This window comes from Peromyscus maniculatus, chromosome 10 (assembly GCF_049852395.1).
Source record: "Peromyscus maniculatus bairdii isolate BWxNUB_F1_BW_parent chromosome 10, HU_Pman_BW_mat_3.1, whole genome shotgun sequence".
NCBI lineage: Eukaryota > Metazoa > Chordata > Mammalia > Rodentia > Cricetidae > Peromyscus > Peromyscus maniculatus.
The window spans coordinates 100,734,733-100,754,099 of record NC_134861.1 but is presented as its reverse complement, the minus strand read 5'-3'; the positions used below and the strand labels follow the sequence as shown (position 1 = coordinate 100,754,099).

The 19,367-nt window shown below is 42.1% G+C and overlaps 1 protein-coding gene across 4 annotated transcripts in view; it reads left to right on the top strand.

The window, feature by feature from the left end:
• Positions 1-19,367, top strand: part of Dipk1a (divergent protein kinase domain 1A) — an 81,010-nt gene that overhangs the window by 57,141 nt on the left and 4,502 nt on the right. For 2 of the 4 annotated variants that reach the window (XM_076546941.1, XM_076546940.1), the window contains 2 exons: positions 3,921-4,055; positions 16,965-17,072. In XM_076546941.1, the coding sequence (XP_076403056.1) occupies positions 3,921-4,055; positions 16,965-17,072 (243 nt within the window). The remainder of the gene's footprint in view (positions 1-3,920; positions 4,056-16,964; positions 17,073-19,367) is intronic. The other 2 variants (XM_076546943.1, XM_076546942.1) reach the window with 1 other exon arrangement.

The following is a 19,367-nucleotide window of genomic DNA, read 5'->3' as shown; positions in this document are numbered from 1 at the left end:
GCTCCTCAGACAACTGGAGTCACAGATGGTTGTTACCTACCACGTGGGTGCTGGGACTTGAACCTGGGTCATCTGGAGAGCAGCCAGTTCTCTTAACAGGGTCTCATGTCACCCAGGCCCCAAACTTGCTGTATAGCTAGCTGAGTTTATCTTACACTCCTGATCTTACTGCCTTTACCTCCTCAGGGCTAGGACTACAGAGGTGCTGGGGATGGCTATGGGCCTTGTGCCCAACCACACCACTGTGTAGTATGGGACTGACAGAGAAAGGTTGTTTATTATGTGCATATTTTCCATCTCCAGTGACTTCTTTTCTTTCTTTCTTTCTTTTTGGGGGGGGGGGTGGGGTTTCAAGACAGGGTTTCTCTGTGTAGTTTTGGTGCCTGTCCTGGAACTCACTCTGTAGACCAGGCTGGCCTCGAACTCACAGAGATCCACCTGATTCTGCCTCCCAAGCGCCTGGATTAAAGGTGTGCACCACCACCGCCCAGCCTCTAGGACGTAATTTTAAACAGTTAAGCATAAACAAAAATTTCCAACTATATTTCTTAATCAAAGTCTAGATTTCTAGGTAATTGTTATAAATCAGACCACCAGAAATATTTTAGCAAATGCCACGTGGGGAAAATCAGTTTAGTAGAGATGTAATTTGTAGCTATTTCTATGTTCAGTCATCATTTTAAAACATAAGGCTGCTTATCTGCAGATATTAAGGGATACATAAAGGTCATTGCACTATTTTTATTCATAAGACCCAGTAATTTCTGGAGCATGCTGGATAAAAACGTGTTCTGCTTCTTTGGTCATGATGTCTACAGCAGGTGATGGTCAGCACCCTGCTGGGGACACCATTAGTCTGACTTCCTCTACAGCATGCTTGGCCTTCTGTGTGTGGTAAGCATTAATACCTCAGCTCGAACATATGCCAGGGCACGTGGGAAAATATAGCTCATGGAGCCTTCTTTTCACATCATTGAGTATTGTGTCATTCTTCAAATTACCACTTGTCTCACAAGTATTAGAGGTGCTTTGGTGGGTTTGGAGGTTAGTTTGGGGACAGAGTGCTTGTCTAGCAAACACAGAACCTGGGTCTAGTCCCCAGCATAAACAATTAGAGTGGAGGAGAGGGGCAGGGGGGAGGGAAGCATGCTGGCAGAATGGCTTGGCCAGTGCAGGTACCTGCTGCCAAACTGAGGACCAGCCCTGGACCACCATCCATGTGTGTGGCACTCAAACACACATGCACACTCTTAATGGGGAAAATGTAGAAAAAGGAGAACCTTTGACTTGTCTCACAAATACCATTTTATCTTTGTTTCATTTTGTTTTGTTTTGAGACAGGGTCTCACTATGTAGCCCTAGCTGGTCTAGAACTCTCTATGAAGACCAGGCTAGCCTTGAACTCAGAGATCAGACTACCTCTGCCTCCCATGGGCTGGGATTAAATTGTGTTTAATTTATCAATACCGGCCTTCAAATTTAATTTTCTTAATTTTTTTAAAATTAAAATTTTACCATTTTTCCTTTTCCCTTACCTCAGACCCTTCCCATGTACAACCCCCCTCAAATTCATGGCTTCTTTTTCTTTAATTGTATACATATATGCAATATATTCCTAAATATATAACCTGCTCAGTCTGCATGTTATGTGTATGAATATGATTTCAGGATTTACCATGTGATATTGTGATAACCCATCAATGTAGCTGTTCCTGGGGAAGACTGTTTATCCCACCCAGCATTCCTTAGCTGCCTGTAGGTCTTTCTCTGGAGCTTTCCCTTCAGGGTTAGCACGTCTGTTGGTGTCCTCCTTGTTCAGGTCTTTGTTCTTTGGTGTTTTGTTTTTTTGTTTGTTTTGTTTATTTGGTTTTTTTTACAGTTTTTTTTAATTTGAGTCAGAATTCTAAAAAGATTCCTATGTTGTAATCATTTACTGTATATTTGCTTAAATATCTGCTTAACAATTTTTTCTTCTCTCTAAGTTTCTCCTTCTCTTGCTCTACCCCTTGTGATTTGTTGAAGAAATTACTTCTCTGTATTGCGATATTTCCCACATCCTGGAGTTTGCCTCAAACTGTCACTTGCTTCAAGTTCTACCTCTGTCTCCACCATTTCCCGTGGACCGGTGGTTGCAGCAAGAGACTTGATCAGACCCAGATCTTGGCTTCTTTTTGGCAGGTCAGAGAGAAGGTTGTAGCCAGTGGCAGCATTGTTGGTCTCTTGCACTGTGACTTGAAATAGGTTTTAGCTTATGTTTTTTTAGTATTTGCTCTGTGCACAGCAATGTGCTCATGTTTTGCAGTCATGTGTATTTAATCTTAGTGGAGTCTAATGCTAGCACATGCCAATTTATAGCTGATGATCAGACTTCCTGTTACAACCAAGTAATCTCAAAGTTTTTTAGACAGACCTCTTGGTTCCATTGTGTTGCATGTGATCTAGCTTTTTTATGAGTCCACCTAGTGCTACATAAAAATATTTTGCGTTAAAAGCTCTCTTATACCATACTTCTTTAATCTCAGAGAGGCAGATGCAGGCAGATCTTTGTGAATTTGAGGCCAGCTTGATCTACAGAGTTCCAGGACTATACAGAGAAATCCTGTCTTGAAAAACAAAAACAAACAAACAAAAATCTCTTTTACATTTAGTATTAAGACCCAAAAACCTACCATCTAACTGAATTATTGTGCTCAAGCTTTTGGTACAAGGATTTTCACTGTCTGAAAACTCATAAGGACAGATATGTGACAGAGTTTGGTATTTTTCTTTGAACTCACTGTCTTCTGCAGGTGCACCTTGGCTCTCTCATCTCGCTCTGCTTTTTTTTTTCCATGCTCATAGTGCTCACAGTATTCTATTGTTTCCCAAGTGTGAGAAACTGGCTTGGGATTGTAAAAGCAAAACTAGCTTTTCATTGTCTGTGTGCGTCTTTAATTTATTATGCTCAGTTCTCTCTGTAGACCTCAGTTCTACTGTTTATTAAATCAAGCCGAAGGAACTCTCGATCTAAAAAGTAAATGTCAAGCTATGTTGACCAAGTGCCACATTGGAAGATGAAGCAGCTTGATCTGTGGTGATGTAGAAAGGCACCAATAGCTGCGGCCAGATATCAGAGCAGTGGACACAAAACAACGCAAAGAGGATCCTGTTGTGTGGCTTTACTAGTTGACATGCAAGGAGTAATTTATGCTTTTCTATTCATTTTCCTTTTTTGTTTGTTTATTTTTTCTTCTTTTGAGTCAGAATCTTATATAGCCTAGATTGGCAACTCAGTGTAACTAAAGATGACCTTGGACTTCTGATTCTCCTGCTTCCTCATCCCAAGTGCTGGAATTACAGGCATACACTGTACCTGGCTAACTCATTCCTTTTGTTATCATTGTTGTTTTTTGTTTTTCAAGACAGTTTCTCTGTGTAGTCCTGGCTGTCCTGGAACATGGTCTGTAGACCAGGGTAGCCTTGAACTCACAGAAATCAGCCTGTCTCTGCCTTCTGAGTGCTGGGATCAAAGGCTTGTACCACCAGCAGCTGGATAAAATATCTTACTGTTACTATGTTTATTCATAAAGCCCTTTAAAATTCTCATATGAAACAGTGTTTGGTCAGTTTCTAATAAAGGGAAGCTGTAGCTCTCATTTCCTGGTCTCGGAGTATCACTATGCTGTGCTGAATAAGTCGCTCTGGTAGTGACATTTGAAGGCATCCTAAAGGGTATTTTGTTCCCTTTTCCTTGGCCATATATGGGAACTTGCTTTTCTCAGACCTGTGTTTGGGCTCCTTGAAAATACACTTTGTTCTAGAGTGCCATATGAAAGCCTAGACTGTACATTGAGCCTCTCTAAGCAAGGAGAGTGCCCGTTCAGGGCGTGAGTGCTGACTTGCTGCCGAATGAGTGATTGTCACGTGTCCTTCCCTTGCAGGCTCGTCTCTCATACGTGCGGGTGAAGTATCTTTTCTTTTCCTGGTTGGTGGTTTTTGTGGGAAGCTGGATCATATATGTGCAGTATTCAACCTATACAGAACTGTGCAGAGGGAAGGACTGTAAGAAGATCATAGTGAGTATTTTAAATTTTTTAGTTTTTTGAAAAACCTCCTGTAACCAACTATAGTTACTACGTAAGGACTGACTAATAAATGTCTTTAACAGTAAAGGAAATTTGATCTAACACTTGTGCTGAACTCCCTAACTTTTTGATAAATTTAGTACTCAATTCTAAATATATAGTACAGGTAAGTCAGTGTATCACTGTGGAAGCAACTTCAATGTAAAAAGGGGTTTTGTTTTAGGTTTCAAATATATTTGAAATTTGGGTTATTATATATTAAATTTTTTAAGTGTTTAGGGTGTAAGTGTGCTATGTATAGACTTTCTAGAATACTTTTGTTTGTTTTTTGTTTGTTTTTGAGACAAGATTTTTCTGTGTAGCCCTGGCTGTCCTGGAACTCACTCTGTAGACCAGGCTGGCCTTGAACTCAGAGATGTGCATGTCTCTGCCTCTCAGATGCTGGGATTAAAGGCATGTGCTGCCATGCTCATCTTAGAATACATATTTTTAATAAATGGAATCATATCAAGCACAAAATTTTATCTAAAGGGTATATATTTATCACTTATTTTTTCTCCTAGTGATTTAATATAGTTTATGTAAATAATTTTATCAATTCAAGATTAATAGCAGTATTTACTAGTTGTAGAGCACTCATTTTAAATACTTGAGGTTTTGACTAAGTTAACTCCTTATTTTCTACTAATACCTTTCAATATACATCAAAACACTTATTTCAGAACCATATATTTATTTTTGTTCTTTTTTATGGGACTCTGGCTCAAACCAAGGACCTCAGGCATCCAAGCAGGTGCTTGCCTCAAACTGTACCCATCTTATAAAACTGCAAAATTTTTAGAGGTGGGGGAGCACACACATGCGTGCGTGCGTGCGTGCGTGCGTGCGTGCGTGCGTGCGTGCGTGCGTGTGTGTGTGTGTGTGTGTGTGTGTGTGTACGTACATGCATGTGTGCATGCTCCTGGGGGTGCAAGCATGTGGCTTTGAATGTCAGAGGATGACTTTCAGTTTTCTCCTTCCTCCATGTTCCTGTTTCTGCCGTTGCTCTATGCTATGCTGTCTGTCTGAGCTTCTGGCTAATTCTCCTTGTTCTCCCTTAGCTCACCTTAAGAGTGCTGAGGTAACTGATGAGTGAGCTACTGCATCTGGCATTTCACATGTGTTCTGGGATTGAACTTAGAGCATCAGAGTTATTTGCCAAGCACTTTTACCCACTCTTTACCCATCATTGCTGGCCCCATCATATAACTATATTTTTAATAATAATGGCTTGCGACTGCTGAGCATGATGGAGACTGAGGCAGGAGGATCATAAGTTCAATGCAAGACTGGGATACATGATGAGAAACTATCTCAAAAGAAGAGGAAGAGAAGAAAAGGAAGAAGGAGAAAGAGGAGGAGGAGGACTAATTCTTAAGATTCCAGTAGTTATAAGTCATTAAAGGTTCTGTAATAAGTAGATGTCACTTTACCCAGGCCAGTTGCCTTGGTGTGTGTGTATACAACAGGAACAGTATATATTGCTCTTACAGAGCTAGTAGTTGACCAGAGATGAAAATAAGTAAATGTAGTGAAATAAGTTATCAGGCTGGGAGATGGCTCAGGGGGTAAAGCTCTTGAGTTTGGATCCACAACACCAATATAGAAAGCCATGCACAGAGATGCAGGCCTGTAATCTCAGTCAGGGAGGCAGAGAGAGGACTCGGGAGCTCAGTGGCCAGTCAGTCTAATCCATGTGATCAAATAAGGGAGGGAATGATAGGAGGAGACGTCTAATGTCACTCATGGTCTCCGTATGCAGGCATACCCACACTGTTTAGTCTAAAGTACATCCTTTTCTTACAGCTTTTTTTAATGTAGTTACTTTGCATTTAGCTCCTGAGGAATAAAACTTGAGGTAGTTTTCTGGCCTCCAAAAGTATGCACCTGCGCACACACACACAGAACTCTGGAGCTAGGATGACCTTGCAAATGTCCTTCCAGCCCTTTAACCCTGTTACTGGCCAGTTTGTGGACATGGAGTTCCACCCTCACAAAGAGGTGTGGAGTGAGCAAGGTCCCACTCTAGCTGAAGCAGGTCCTAGAACAGAGAAGGTACTACTTCTACTCCAGCAGCTGTGTGGTTAACTGCTCAAGTACTGAAGGAGTTTTGTGTGGCTCACTATGGGATCATCTGCAGTATATTTAAATTTGCTGTTGGTAATTACATTAAATGTAAATGGACCAGGTATTTTCAGTACAAAGTTTGTCGGATGTATTCTAAAAATCAAAAATCTAAAGTTCAGTGTAGTAGTGCTAGCCTGTAATTGGAGCACTTAGAAGGATCAATGTAGAGTGTGGAGCAAATTCAAGGGCAGCCTGAGATACAGAGTGAGACCCTGCCTCAAAACAACAAAAAACAAATAACTGTTATTTGAGAGACATATCTTAAATGTTTTAAAAGTTGAAAGTTAAAAAAAAGAAGAAGAAGCAGCAGCCAGTCAGTTGTGGCACATGCCTTTAATCCCAGCACTTGGAAGGCAGAGAGAGGCAGGCAGATATCTTTGAGTTTGAGACCAGCCTGAACTACTAAGCGAGTTCCAGGACAGCTAGGACTGTTACACAGAGAAACTCTTTCTCAAAAAATAAAAATAAGAAAAGAAAAAACTATTCATGCAAATATTAAAGTTCTAACAATGTATATGTAGAAAAAATCTGAACCAGGCCCTCACTGCCTTAAAATGTAATACATTTTAGATTTGTCCTCCAGTGTTTTAGTTGTACAGTATTTGCCTAAGGAGTTGCCTGGTTTTTCAAAATTTTCAGCAGTGTATACACCTTATTCTGTCCTGGTCATTCTTATTTTGAAATGTGGCATCTAAGAGGATTGTCTCTCTCTTGTATATTACTACAACTGCTGTTCTTTTACTTAAGTAGACTGAACTGAGCCTGGGATGGATGAGACTCTGTTTCAAACGTAAACAAACAAAACCCATAGGGTGGGCTGTGAGGAAGGGCAGGCTGGAATTCAGGTGTGGACTGAAAATGCTGTCCACAGGCAGAACTTCCTCATCACAGAAGGTGCAGAATTGCTTTTAAGTCCCTTCATTTGACTGAATCAGGAACACTTTAGTTAGATAGAACAATACCCCAAGGTCAAATGATGACGGACTTACCTACAACTAACCTTCACAGTAACACCAAGACTACGTTAATAGCTAGCAGCTGTAGACTGGCCAAACTGACCAAAAAAAAAAAACCCACCATAGTCAGGTATGGTGGCACCCCTGTAATCTCAGGACTCAATACTGGGGCAAGATGATTTCAAATTTGAGCTAGCCTGAGGTACAGTAAGGCCCTATTTTAAAAGTGGAGTTTAGGTAGGGAGGGGTATAACTCAGTAGGGAAAGTACTATCCATGTAGGCCTAAGAATCTGAGTTCAGAGGGCCGGAGAGATGGCTCAGAGGTTAAGAGCAATGCTTGTTCTTCCAAAGATCCTGAGTTCAATTCCCAGCAACCACATGGTGGCTCACAACCATCTGTAATGAGATCTGGTGCCCTCTTCTCGCTTGCATGGATATGTTCAAGACAGAAGACTGTATACATAATAAATAAATCTTAAAAAAAAAAAAAAGAGAATCTGAGTTCAGGGCTGGAGAGATGGCTCAAAGGTCAAGAGCACCAACTGCTCTTCCAGAGGACCCTGGTTCAGTTCCCAGCAACCACATGGCAGCTCACAACTGTCTGTAACTCCAGTTCCTGGAGACTCAACACCCATGGCAAAACAACAATATACATTAAATAAATTAATTAAAAAAAAGAAAGAATCTGAGTTCAATCTCTGGGACTCATGGAAAGATGGGAGGGGAGAATTAAATTCACAGTTATCTTCTGACCCTCACACAATTGCCATGGTGCTCATGCACCTACCCCCCTCTCAAATAACAAATAAAATATATTTTAAAAAGCACTTGGAGAGTGAAGGCAGAAGAATAGAAAGTCTATCTACTTGGCTCCATAGTGAGTTTGAGGCCAGCCTAGGCTACATGAGATCCTGTCTCAAGCACCAAAGTTCAGCAACAAAAGACCATCAGGTTAAGATGACTTAGTTTGTACTACAAATAGTTGTACTATAAAAATCTAAAGAAAGAAGGCTTTGCAGACAAAGAGACCATTGTAGATAGAAGGGTAAAGAAAAGCTTATAGAGAAGGTAGTAGTACCTCTTGGGAGGCAGAGGCAGTGGATGTCTGTGAGCTGAAGGCCAGACTGGTTTATATAGTAAGTTCCAGGACAGCCAGGGCTGCATAGTAACACCCATCAGAACAAAACTTCCCAGAGCCTTACAGAATAGGAAGGATCTGGAGTCACAGTAGGGAAGCCACTTCTAAAAAATGAGAGCAACCACTAACCCTGGTCAGAAGGAGCCTCTCCTTCTCCAGTTAGGCTCCCTGTCCACTAATATGAATTCTAATTCCCTAACTGCTTTATATTTCAGTCAGTCCTGTTTGGTGCCCAACCATACAGAAATCTTGTGTAACTGGACTCTGTAGGCAGGATTTCCTAGACATCCCCTGTTTCATTAGCTGGAGCAGGAGAAGTACTTCTCTTCTGTGCATTTCTCAGGACCACAGAGCTCCGTCCTGAGTCCTCTGCTGGGAGTTCAGGGTCCTGTCTGGAGTTCTTGAAGTGTGCCCCGGCACACTTTAGTGGGCCTCTGTGAGGTGTTTTTGTTGTTGTTGTTTTGTTTTTGTTTTTTTTGTTTGTTTGTTTTTTGAGACAGGGCTTCTCTGTGAAGCTTTGGAGCCTTTCCTGGAACTCACTCTGTAGACCAGGCTGGCCTCGAACTCACAGAGATCCACCTGTGTCTGCCTCCCAAGTGCTGGGATTAAAGGCGAACACCACCACTGCCCGGCTCCGAACATACCTTTTAAACAGAAGCACTAAATGATAGCAGGGACTCTAAATTTAATCAGTCTCTTTTGAGATTCAATTCCCAAGGATAATGGTTTGTTACTTAAAACAATAATCATAAGATATACTAAATTGAGGCCATTAGGAGCCATATTATGCATAACAGTATTTCATTTAGCTTTGCCTTGCTTGGGCATCTTTAATGTGTGAGAGGAAGTCAGTAGAGTTAAAAATGGAAAAGCTCAAGACAGAGTACTGGAAGTGGTGAAGACTGGCAATGCTTAGACAGAGGCTAGAGAAAAAAACCTAGCTCTGCTTTCTGTGTCTGTGTGTCCTTGTGCTTCCTGTGTGTGTCTGTGTGTCTGTGTGCCATTTATCTATGTCTCTGTGGGGGTGGTTGGTATCTATCTGTATTTGTGTATATGTGTGCCCATATGTGTCTGTGTCTTGTGTGTATATGTCTCTATGTGTGAAATATGAAAGTGACATCTGAAGTACATTTTTAGAACATAGATTTTTGAAAATATTTAAAAGCCAAGTACTATACATATATTTCGTGTTAGTGCCTCCTTGTGGTCCAGTCTGTAGTTTAGGCCAGGAATCCCTGAAGCCAAGTGGTTTTTATAAAAAGAAAGGTAAATAGTGCCCTCTTCTGGTACTATGAGATATGTGCAAGCAAAGGCAAAATATGCTGTTTATTAGAATAGTAATTAGTCTTAGGACTTTGAATTATTTAAAAATTATCTAATAACTTGGTTATTTTGATGTACAGCTGAACACTTTTGTAGATATTACTTACAGTGGTTGTAGTTTTATGAAGCCAACTGCTTTTTCACACTGTGTGTGGGACTTTGCCTTTGATTTATGATAGGAAACCACAAGCTGAAGAGCCTGTTCTCTGTGACTGCCCCTTTGATGCAGGACTGGCTTGAGGCCCGTGTTCACAACAAGAAATCTGATTCTTACAGCTGAATACTGGACTAGTCGCTGCTTAGTGATTTACTAATGAGAGACTTTGTACTAAGAAAACAAAAAGGAACTTAGATATTATGGGAAACTAATAAATTTTTCTTAGTGATTTTTTAAAAAGGGAATACAACTATATTGTCCCTTCTCAGCTGTTCACTTGAACTCCTCAGGGAACAGCTGGGACTGCAGGGACACACCCCTGTCTTTGACTCCCATGGAATTTTAAAGTCAAAATTACTACATTCTTTATGTTGGAAACTAAACAAACATTTGCTGAGTACTTCCAGGATTGTGCAGTGCACTCCAAGGGCTGGGGTTCTTCAGAGATGCCCGAGACAGTTTGTACCTTTAAGTTATCTTATGTTCCAGTAGACAAGATAGCCAGGCTGCAAATGATGTTAGGTTTGGGGATGCAAATAAAAAGGGGAGGTAGGACATAGGCCCAGGAGCATGTGGCGATTATTCATTTGGAAAGGGAAGTGTTCAGAAAGGGCAATATTTTAAACTGAGTGACCTTGGGATTGGAGAATTGAAGGTCAGGACAGCGGGAGGAGGCAGCTGTCAGTCCTGCCCCAGAAGTTCTCTGTGATAGAATTTGCTGTGCCTGGGGAAAGCACAGCACGTGTTCCTCAGGTACTTCCGTCTGTATTTGAGGATGACGTCAGGTATGGCACAAAGCCCTGAAAGACAGCTTGAGACTTGTGGCTCCATCTCGGGTGGCTTGTGTGAAGGGAGGGAGGGAGGTGACCAGAGACCTTCTGTGGAGACTCTAGGAGGGGCGCCTGACTGAGTTGTCAGCCTAGCTCTTTACCTTGCTGGTTAAAAGCACAGGCTCTGGAGGCTGACTGTTCCAGGCTCCATTTCCCATGCCCCCAAACAAAACTTTGTGGCAACAGACAGAGGATCTCCTCGACCTGTTTTCTTTGGAGCAAAAGAAAGAGTTTTGGTTACTGATACAGTTTTTGTTGGGTATGCAGTATTGGGAATGACTCCTCATACATGCTAGGCAAACACTTCACTATTGGTTCAGGTCTGTGTGTGTCTTCTTTTTTTTCATTAACTTCTTAGGGTAGTTTCTTAGTTACCTTTTTATTGATATTATAAGACACACTTATCACATGACCAAGGCAATTTATAGACACGTTTATTGGAGTTTATGGTTTCAGAGGGTGAGTCCATGACTTCATATTGGAAGCATGGCATTAGGAAGGCAAGCATGGTGCTGGAGCAGTAGCTGAAACATTACAGTCTTATCCTTGAGTAACTAGAAATGGCATGGGCTTTGAGATGTCAAAGCCACCCCTACCCCCCGCAGTGACACACCTCTTCCAACACAGACACACTTCCTAATCTTTCCCAAACAGTTCAATCAGCCGGAGACCAAGTATTCAAACGTGTGCATCTATGTGGCTAGGTAGCATACAAAGTAATAGGTTTCTCATGGCATCTTCATACAAATGTATCATATACTATGTGCTAATTCTTTCCCCTCATTACTTCCTTGTGCTTACTCCTTCAGCAATGCCCTTTTCCCTGCCAGTTCTGATTTCATTATTGAAAACATTCATTAGTAGCAGGTTGATCGTGCCTATAGCCCCAGCACTCGGGAGGCCAATCAGGAGGATTGCCCCATGTTCAAGCCTGGGTATTTACTTAGCTCCAGGTCAGCCTGGATTACGGAGTGGGAATCTGTCTAGGACAGATTTTCTTAAATGGTTTATTAATTTTGTTCAGCTTTGCTGCTTCTTGTGGCATTGTTTTTGTTACTTATTTTTTTCTAAAAAATTGTTCAAATATATTGCTGTAAAGTCATTTGTATTTTTCACTACTGCTACCCAGCGCTTCCCTGTTCACGCTTATTCTTCCTCCTCTCCTGTGTTCATGGTCAGTCTTGCTAAGGCTTCTTTATTTTAATTTTTAAAGATGGAGCTTTGGATAATCATGGGTTTTCCTGTACTTGTTATTTCTTTGCTCCTGTACCTCTGCATCTTGAGGAGTCTACTCTGCTGCCATTAGTGCTGGGGTTTTGTGAGCCTCTTTAGACTTAACGTAGTTTAAGCTTAAAGTTTGAGCATCTTTTTTTTGCTTGTTTGTTTGTTTTGTTTTGTTTTTTGTTTTTTCAAGACAGGGTTTCTCTGTGTAGCTTTGCGCCTTTCCTGGAGCTCACTTGGTAGCCCAGGCTGGCCTTGAACTCACAGAGATCTGCCTGGCTCTGCCTCCCAAGTGCTGGGTTTAAAGGCGTGCGCCACCACCGCCCCGGCAAGTTTGAGCATCTTTAATGCTTAAATTTAGTTTCATGTTTTTTCAGCCTTGCATTTAAAGCTGTAAATTCCCCTCTAAGAGATGCTACTTGTATCCTACAAGTTTTAATTTTGTTCCATTCTGAATATTTTGCATTTTCATTTTGAATTCTACCTCAACCCAAATTATTTAGGAATGTGCCTTGAAGTTTCCTTTTAGATTTCTTCTTCCTCCTTCCTCCCTCCTCTCCTTTTCTCCTTCCTTTTCCTCTTCCTCTTCATTTTCCCCCTTCTCTTTAAAAGTAGGGTCTCATTCTAGTCCGGACTGGCCTAGAAGTCACCTTGTAGCCCAAGTTGCCGTGATGAACTCTTACTCCAAATGCCCATCTTCCTTTACTTCTCTCTACATAGCCTTTCAGTAAATTTTATTTTCATCTCTTTTTAAATATTTATTTATTCATTTATTTACTTAGTTATTTTTGCATTGGGCTATATTTGAACTATGGGTCTGTTTTGTTGAAACAGGGTTTCTCTGTATATAGTCCTGGCTATCCTGGAACTCATTTTATAGATCAGGCTGGTCTTGAACTCACAGAGATCCACCTGCCTCTGCCTCCCAAGAACTGGGATTAAAAACGTGCGCCGCCACGCTTGGTGAACTACGGGTCTTTAATGACTTCTGTTTTCCCTCCAATATATTTATTCATTTGTGGTCAGAGGATATGTGGTCTACATGGTTTAAATCCCTCTGTAGACTGTTCCTGAGGAGGCTTCCTTCACTTTATACTGTGAGGCCTCAGAGTTCCCACACCTTTACGTCTGCATCAGGAAGAAGTGTGCCAGTGAGATGGTTGGCTATCTCCTGCCAAACAGATACCCATGCAGATGTCTGCATTTCCTAAGAAATCTCCAGAGGTTGACCAAACCAAAGAAGGGTATTGAATGTCACTCCACCTCCATGGCCTCCCAAACTTGAGGCAGGGACTAGATTGCATTACTCCTTCTATGAAGGTAGAACTCCACGTTCTTAGTTACAGCTAGAGCCAAAGGAGAAAGCAGGACACAGCCAAAGGCTTATCTCAAAATCTTCTGCTGTTGGTATCTAAAGGTAACATATCCAGGTACTAGCACTTTGCTCTGCACGTGGGAAGGGCTCTCAAGCTCTTTTAGGACCATCCTTGTCTTCACAGCAAAGTGCACCAAATGCTGGTGGTAGTGAGAGCAGGTATCAGGAGCCTGGAGTATTCCCAGTTGACACAGGACTGGTTGAGAGCTAGGCTGCTATGTTGGGATCCTGGCTTTTAAAAGTTCCTTAACTAACATTTCTGTTTCCTTAGCTTTACAGTGGAAGTGGTAATAGGTTCTGTGTCACATAATTTGTCACGATAAAGACGCTGTGTGGTCCCGGGGCAGTGCTTGCTGCGCAGCGGACACAGGCCTGGCAGGGCTCCATGAACAGCTCCTGGTTTGTTGCCGTGGCTGTTTTCATCCCAGACCTGCTTTTCAACTGGCTGCCACGTTCCGTTTTCCCATTCATCCCTTTATTGGCTGAAATTTATCCTTAATAACTTCAAGAGACACTAGTGAGAACTCTCTTTTGTGAAACTTAAATGTTCAGAAATATTTGATGCCTTTTTGGCTATGAGCCTAACCTTCGATGGCTGAGCCATCAATCCAGCACTGATGCTTTTTACTTGGAAGAAAATTTGTGTAAAGTAAGGTTAGGTATCATGCAGTACTTATTGAAGTTCCAGTCAACCTGTAGTTACCATACTGTTCAGTCTTCACAATGATGCCATGAATCAAACACTGTTGACATCAGCTTTTACAAAGAACCAAGACACAAGCAAATCATACTACCTTTTCCAAAGCTTCCAGCATTGCCCTACTGCTGTCCACCCCTAAAGTAGCCTGGGAGACACTTGACCCCATTCCGACTCCTTCCCCGTGAAGGAGCTTTGATCTTTTTGCACAAGTCCTCAAAGGATTGATTGATGCTTTATTTATATGTTTATTTCTTTACTTACTCATTTATATCCATAGTCTGAATTATTCTTTTTTTCTGTTTGTTTTGTTTTGTTTTTTGTTTTTTGTTTTGAGACAGGGTTTCTCTGTGTAGCTCTGGCTGTCCTGGAACTCACTCTGTAGACCTGGCCTCAAACTCAGAGATCCGCCTGCCTCTGCCTCCTAAGTGGCTGGGATTAAAGGTGTGCGCCACCACTGCCTGGCCCTGTATGAAGCTTTTGAAATCCACTTAAAGTATGTTTCCCACTTTCCCACTGTTTCCTGTTCTCCCTCGTGTAGTATGTTCTTGTCACGTTTGTGTCAAGGCAGGTGATAGTGCACCCAAGAACAGCTGAGAGGAAGGAGAGTTCTTGTGATTCACTGCTTCAGAGGCTGTGGTCCATGGTCCATGCCTGTTGAGATCCACTGCTTTGGGCCTGGCTGGAGGTAGAACATCGTGTTGGCGGAGCCTGTGGTAAAGGAGGCTTCATAGTTGCCAAAGAAGCAAAGAGTGGGAGAGAAGGAAGGACAGAGAGCAAAACATTCCCTTCAGAGTCTCTGCCCGGTGGCCTGTGTCCTCCAGCTCAGCTTTTCGTTGTTTGTTTGTTTGTTTATTTTTATTTCATGTGCATTGGCATTTTGCCTGCATATACATGTCTGTGTGAGGGTGTTGGATCCCCTAGAAATGGCATTACAGACAGCTGTGAGTTGCCATGTGGGTGCTGGGAATTGAACCCTTGTCCTCTGAAAGAGCAGCCAGTGCTCTTAACCACTGAGCCATCTCTCTAGTCCCCAGCTCAGCTTTACCATCTGACATTTCCACCACCTTCCAGTGGCCACCAGCTGGATACCATGCTTCCAGCTCATGAGCCTTTGGGGGTGATCCAGATGCAAACTCTGACACGTGAACATGCTTTTATCTCCTATGTCATCTACAGATTTATCTCTAATTCCTTTTCATTGTTTTCAGTCCCTATTCCATTTCCCCCAGTTTTCTCAATATAGCTCCCATAAGTCTTTCTGTATTTTTTCTCTTATTTATCCTTCTGCACTACCTTTTACAATGTGCCTCTTTTTTTTAATGGGTAGGTATGTGTGCCTGCTTGTCTGTATGTATACCGTGTACATGCAGTAGAAGCTAGAGAGGATATCAGATCCCCATGGTTGGTGTTAGTCAAGGCTTGAGTCACCATGTGGTCCTGGGAACTGAACCCAGGTCCTCTGTAAGAGCAGCAAGTGCTCTTAACCACTGACCCATCTCTTAACCACTCTCCAGTCTCTACAATGTGGCTTTTTTTCTATGTTTTTGTTCCTTTCCTTTCCAAGTTCCATTACTGTATTTTACATTTCCTTCTGTTGTTCCATTGTTTCTGATGCTTTGAGGTCTTATTTAAGGGACATCAGTAAATCCTTTGAATTCATAGCACTATTTCTGCTCTGCCTCTTCACAGCAATGTTGTGGATATTTTTTTATTTGACATTTGCTTTTTGTATTCTTTCATAAACAACTGAGCAGTAAAACAAAGTAGAAGTGAAGCTGTGTGTGCATATTCATGTGTGCGTTATATATGAAAAAGAAAAGGTGAGGCCAAGAGACAGCTTGGCTACCCTGTGTGTCTCCAGCAGCTGCAGGGCTGCCTATGACAGTCCCTCCCAACTCTAGTCCACCAACTGCTTGCGTCTAACAGAGACAACAGTTTAAGGATTTTGCCATTCAGCCTTGCATTGAAGAAGCCAAATGGAATTCTGGACATTCCAACATCTTGTATCCCTTAAACCTTGCATACCACAGTGATGGTTTTGCTCCTTAGCTGAATTCCTGTATGGTGCCCTCCCAACTTTGATGCCTAGCAGGAGTTTAATCTCAGCTACTTCTGGCCTCTGACATAATCTTTGACTTTAGGAGGTCATCTTCATTTATTGTGCTTAGGGTTACATTCATGTATTTTTGTTTGTTTTGAGGCAGGGCCTTGCTGTAGCCCAGGCTGTCCTCAGACTCAGGGTCCTCCTGCCTTTGTCCTGTGAGTGCTGGGAATACAGGCACATACCACCAACCAGCTTTGAATATGATTTTGTCAAAGATAGAGTAGATGCTTCTTTTTCTCATTTTCTTTCTTGTTTTTGTGTGACCTCAAGGATGTCAAATTATTAAGGTAATACAATTTTGTTTTTTTAAAACTTTTAAATTTGGTTAAAAATCAGAACTTTTTAAAAAAAAATATAGTACTTCTCTTCTTGGATAGAGTAGAAACCATACTGCTTCAGACCATGTTGAGTGGGAAAAATACTTCCAAAATTCTATGTGCACTCCAGTAGCATGCAGCATGCTTCTCACAGAGCTGGTAAATAACAGCACCTGGGTTCAAATCCTGGTAGGTCTGTCTAAATCCAAAACCTGAGTTCCTTTCATGAGATCTCTCTCTCTCTCTCTCTCTCTCTCTCTCTCTCTCTCTCTCTCTCTCTCTCTCTCTCTCTCTTTCTCTCCCTCCCTTCCTCCCTCCCTCTCTCTCCCCCTCCCCCCTCCTCTCTGCGTGTGTGTCTTTTTCTCTTTTTTTTTTCTTTTGAGACAGGTTTCTCTGTAGCCCTGGCTGTCCTGGAACTCATACTGTAGACCAGGCTGGCCTGGAACTCAGAGATCCTCCTGCTTCTGCTTCCCGAGTGCTAGGATTAAAGGTGTGCAACATCACCTTCTGGCTTGAGAACTTTCTCTTAAATACTGTAACTATTAATTACTCAGAACCTTCCGATATCTCTGCCTATGAACACTTACTGCTTTTTTATTTCCTGGTCTCCAGTGTGATAAATACAAGACAGGAGTTATCGACGGGCCTGCATGCAACAGCCTCTGCGTCACAGAAACTCTGTACTTGGGAAAATGTCTGTCCACCAAGCCCAGCAACCAGGTATGGACAGTAAATAAGTACTCCAGAACGTCAGTAGCTCCAGCCACCACCACCATCATGAATTACTGTTTTGCTACAGTCTTGTGCAGCCAGACTGGCCTTTGACTCTGGCTGTAGCTTTTCTTAGTCATTCTGTCTCCATCTTCTGAGAATTGTCCCTTCCGTCGTGGACCCTGTACCTGACCAGTAAACCCAAAATTTCCCTTAAACGAAAAGCATTATTAAGAAATTCTTGAAGCTCCAGGTGTTGGTGGTGCGAGCCTTTGTAGCAGGAATCTTAACAGGTCTTATTAATAAAAACAAATCCAGGCTGGGTATTGGAGTGAATGCTGGAAGATGAGAGAGACAGAACAAGCCACAGCTACCTCACCTCGCCAGTTCCTCAGCTGATCCTGTTTCCTCAGACTGGATGCCTCTCAGCTGAACTGTGCTGCTCTAAGCCTAAAAGCTTAACCAGGCCAAAAGCTTCTAATTTCTGGTCTTCACGCCTTATATACCTTTCTGCTTTCTGCCATTACTTCCTGGGATTAAAGGCGTGAGCCGCCATGCCTGGCTGTTTCCAGGGTGGCCTTGAATTTACAGAGATCCAGAGGGATTTCTGCCTCTGGAATGCTAGGATTAAAGGCGTGTGCTACCACTGCCTAACCTCTATGTTTAATATTGTGGCTGTTCTGTTCTGTGACCCCAGATAAGTTTATTAGGGTGCACAGTATTTTGGTGAACACAATATCACCACAAGCCTTTAATCCCAGCACTAGGAAGGCACACGTAGGCAGATACAGAGTCCCAGGACAGGCAGGACTCCACAGAGAAACCCTGTCTTGGAAAGAACAAATTCTAGGAGAGAGAGGACTATATAGAAAGATCCTGTCTTAAAAAACAAAACATCTCGCCGGGCGGTGGTGGCGCACGCCTTTAATCCCAGCACTCGGGAGGCAGAGGCAGGCGGATCTCTATGAGTTCGAGGCCAGCCTGGACTACCAAGTGAGTCCCAGGAAAGGCACAAAGCTACACAGAGAAACCCTGTCTCAAAAACCAAAAAAAAAAAAAAAACAAAAAAAAAACAAAACATCTCAAAAACATACACAACTAAATATTCTTGAATCAAAGCTTGAGGAATTTTATGTATTTCCATTTGTATAGTTTGATACATTCATTCAGTAGGTATTTATTAAGGAAGGCATGGTGGTGCTTGTCTATGATCCAAGTACTTGAGGGCTGGACTACCTAGAAAGACCCTGACACAAATGAAATAAAACAAAGACTTCTCAACTCCCTTCCCCAGCATCTTAGACACCATTTGAGCTATGAGGAGTGTGATGGTGATGAAGACAAGTGGGATGACTTTCCTTAAGCACCTTGCATTACCCAGAAGGGTGGGAGACAAACAGCTCATAGATAAACAAATAATAAATACATAAATAATAAAATCATTATAAATATAGTATGTCCTATCTGGGAAAACACAAGGTGATGTAGCAAAGGAGGTGGAGACGGGTGTCCTTGGGAGTTGGTACTCAGTGCTGGGAATGTGGCTCAGTCATTAGAGTGAGCATTTGCCTACCCTGCACAAGGCCCTGGGTTCTGTCCATAGCGCTGCAGATTCCTGTAATCTTAACTCTCAAGTAGGTAGAGCCAGGAGGGTAAGGTTACCTTTGTCTACATAGCCAGTTTGAGGCAGCTTGGGATTCATGAGATCTTGTCTCAAAAATAAATAAATAAATCAGCACCATAAATCAAGTTGGTATTCAGGAAAGATTTTTTTTTTTTCAGGGAAGCTTTTTAAAGATAATGTTTGGGCTGGAGAGATGGCTCAGTGGTTAAGAGCACTGGCTGCTCTTCCAGAGGTCCTAAGTTCAATTCCCAGCAACCACATGGTGGCTCACAACCATCTGTAATGAGATCTGGTGCCCTCTTCTGGCCTGCAGGGACACATGCAGGCAGAACACTGCATATATAAAAAAAAAAAAAGACTCTTAAAAAAATAAAAAGATAATGTTTGAACTTATACTTCAAGAGGAATTAAACTATAGGGATAGGAGAATGAGCTTAATCACAAGTAAACCACAAAGAACTGATAAATACAATGTAGAAAAACTTATCATCACTTATCATCAAAGCAATATAAAGAAAAAAATAAGATTATGGCAGTTTTCCTGGATGAGGTTCAGGACAAGTGACTGCCTGTGCCTGTCAGGCTTCAGTCTTGAGGTTCGGCTTTTTTGCAGTCCCCTGTGAGGAAGGACTTCCACCTGGTGTAACTGAAAGTCCATCTGTTTAGTGTTCCTACTATGA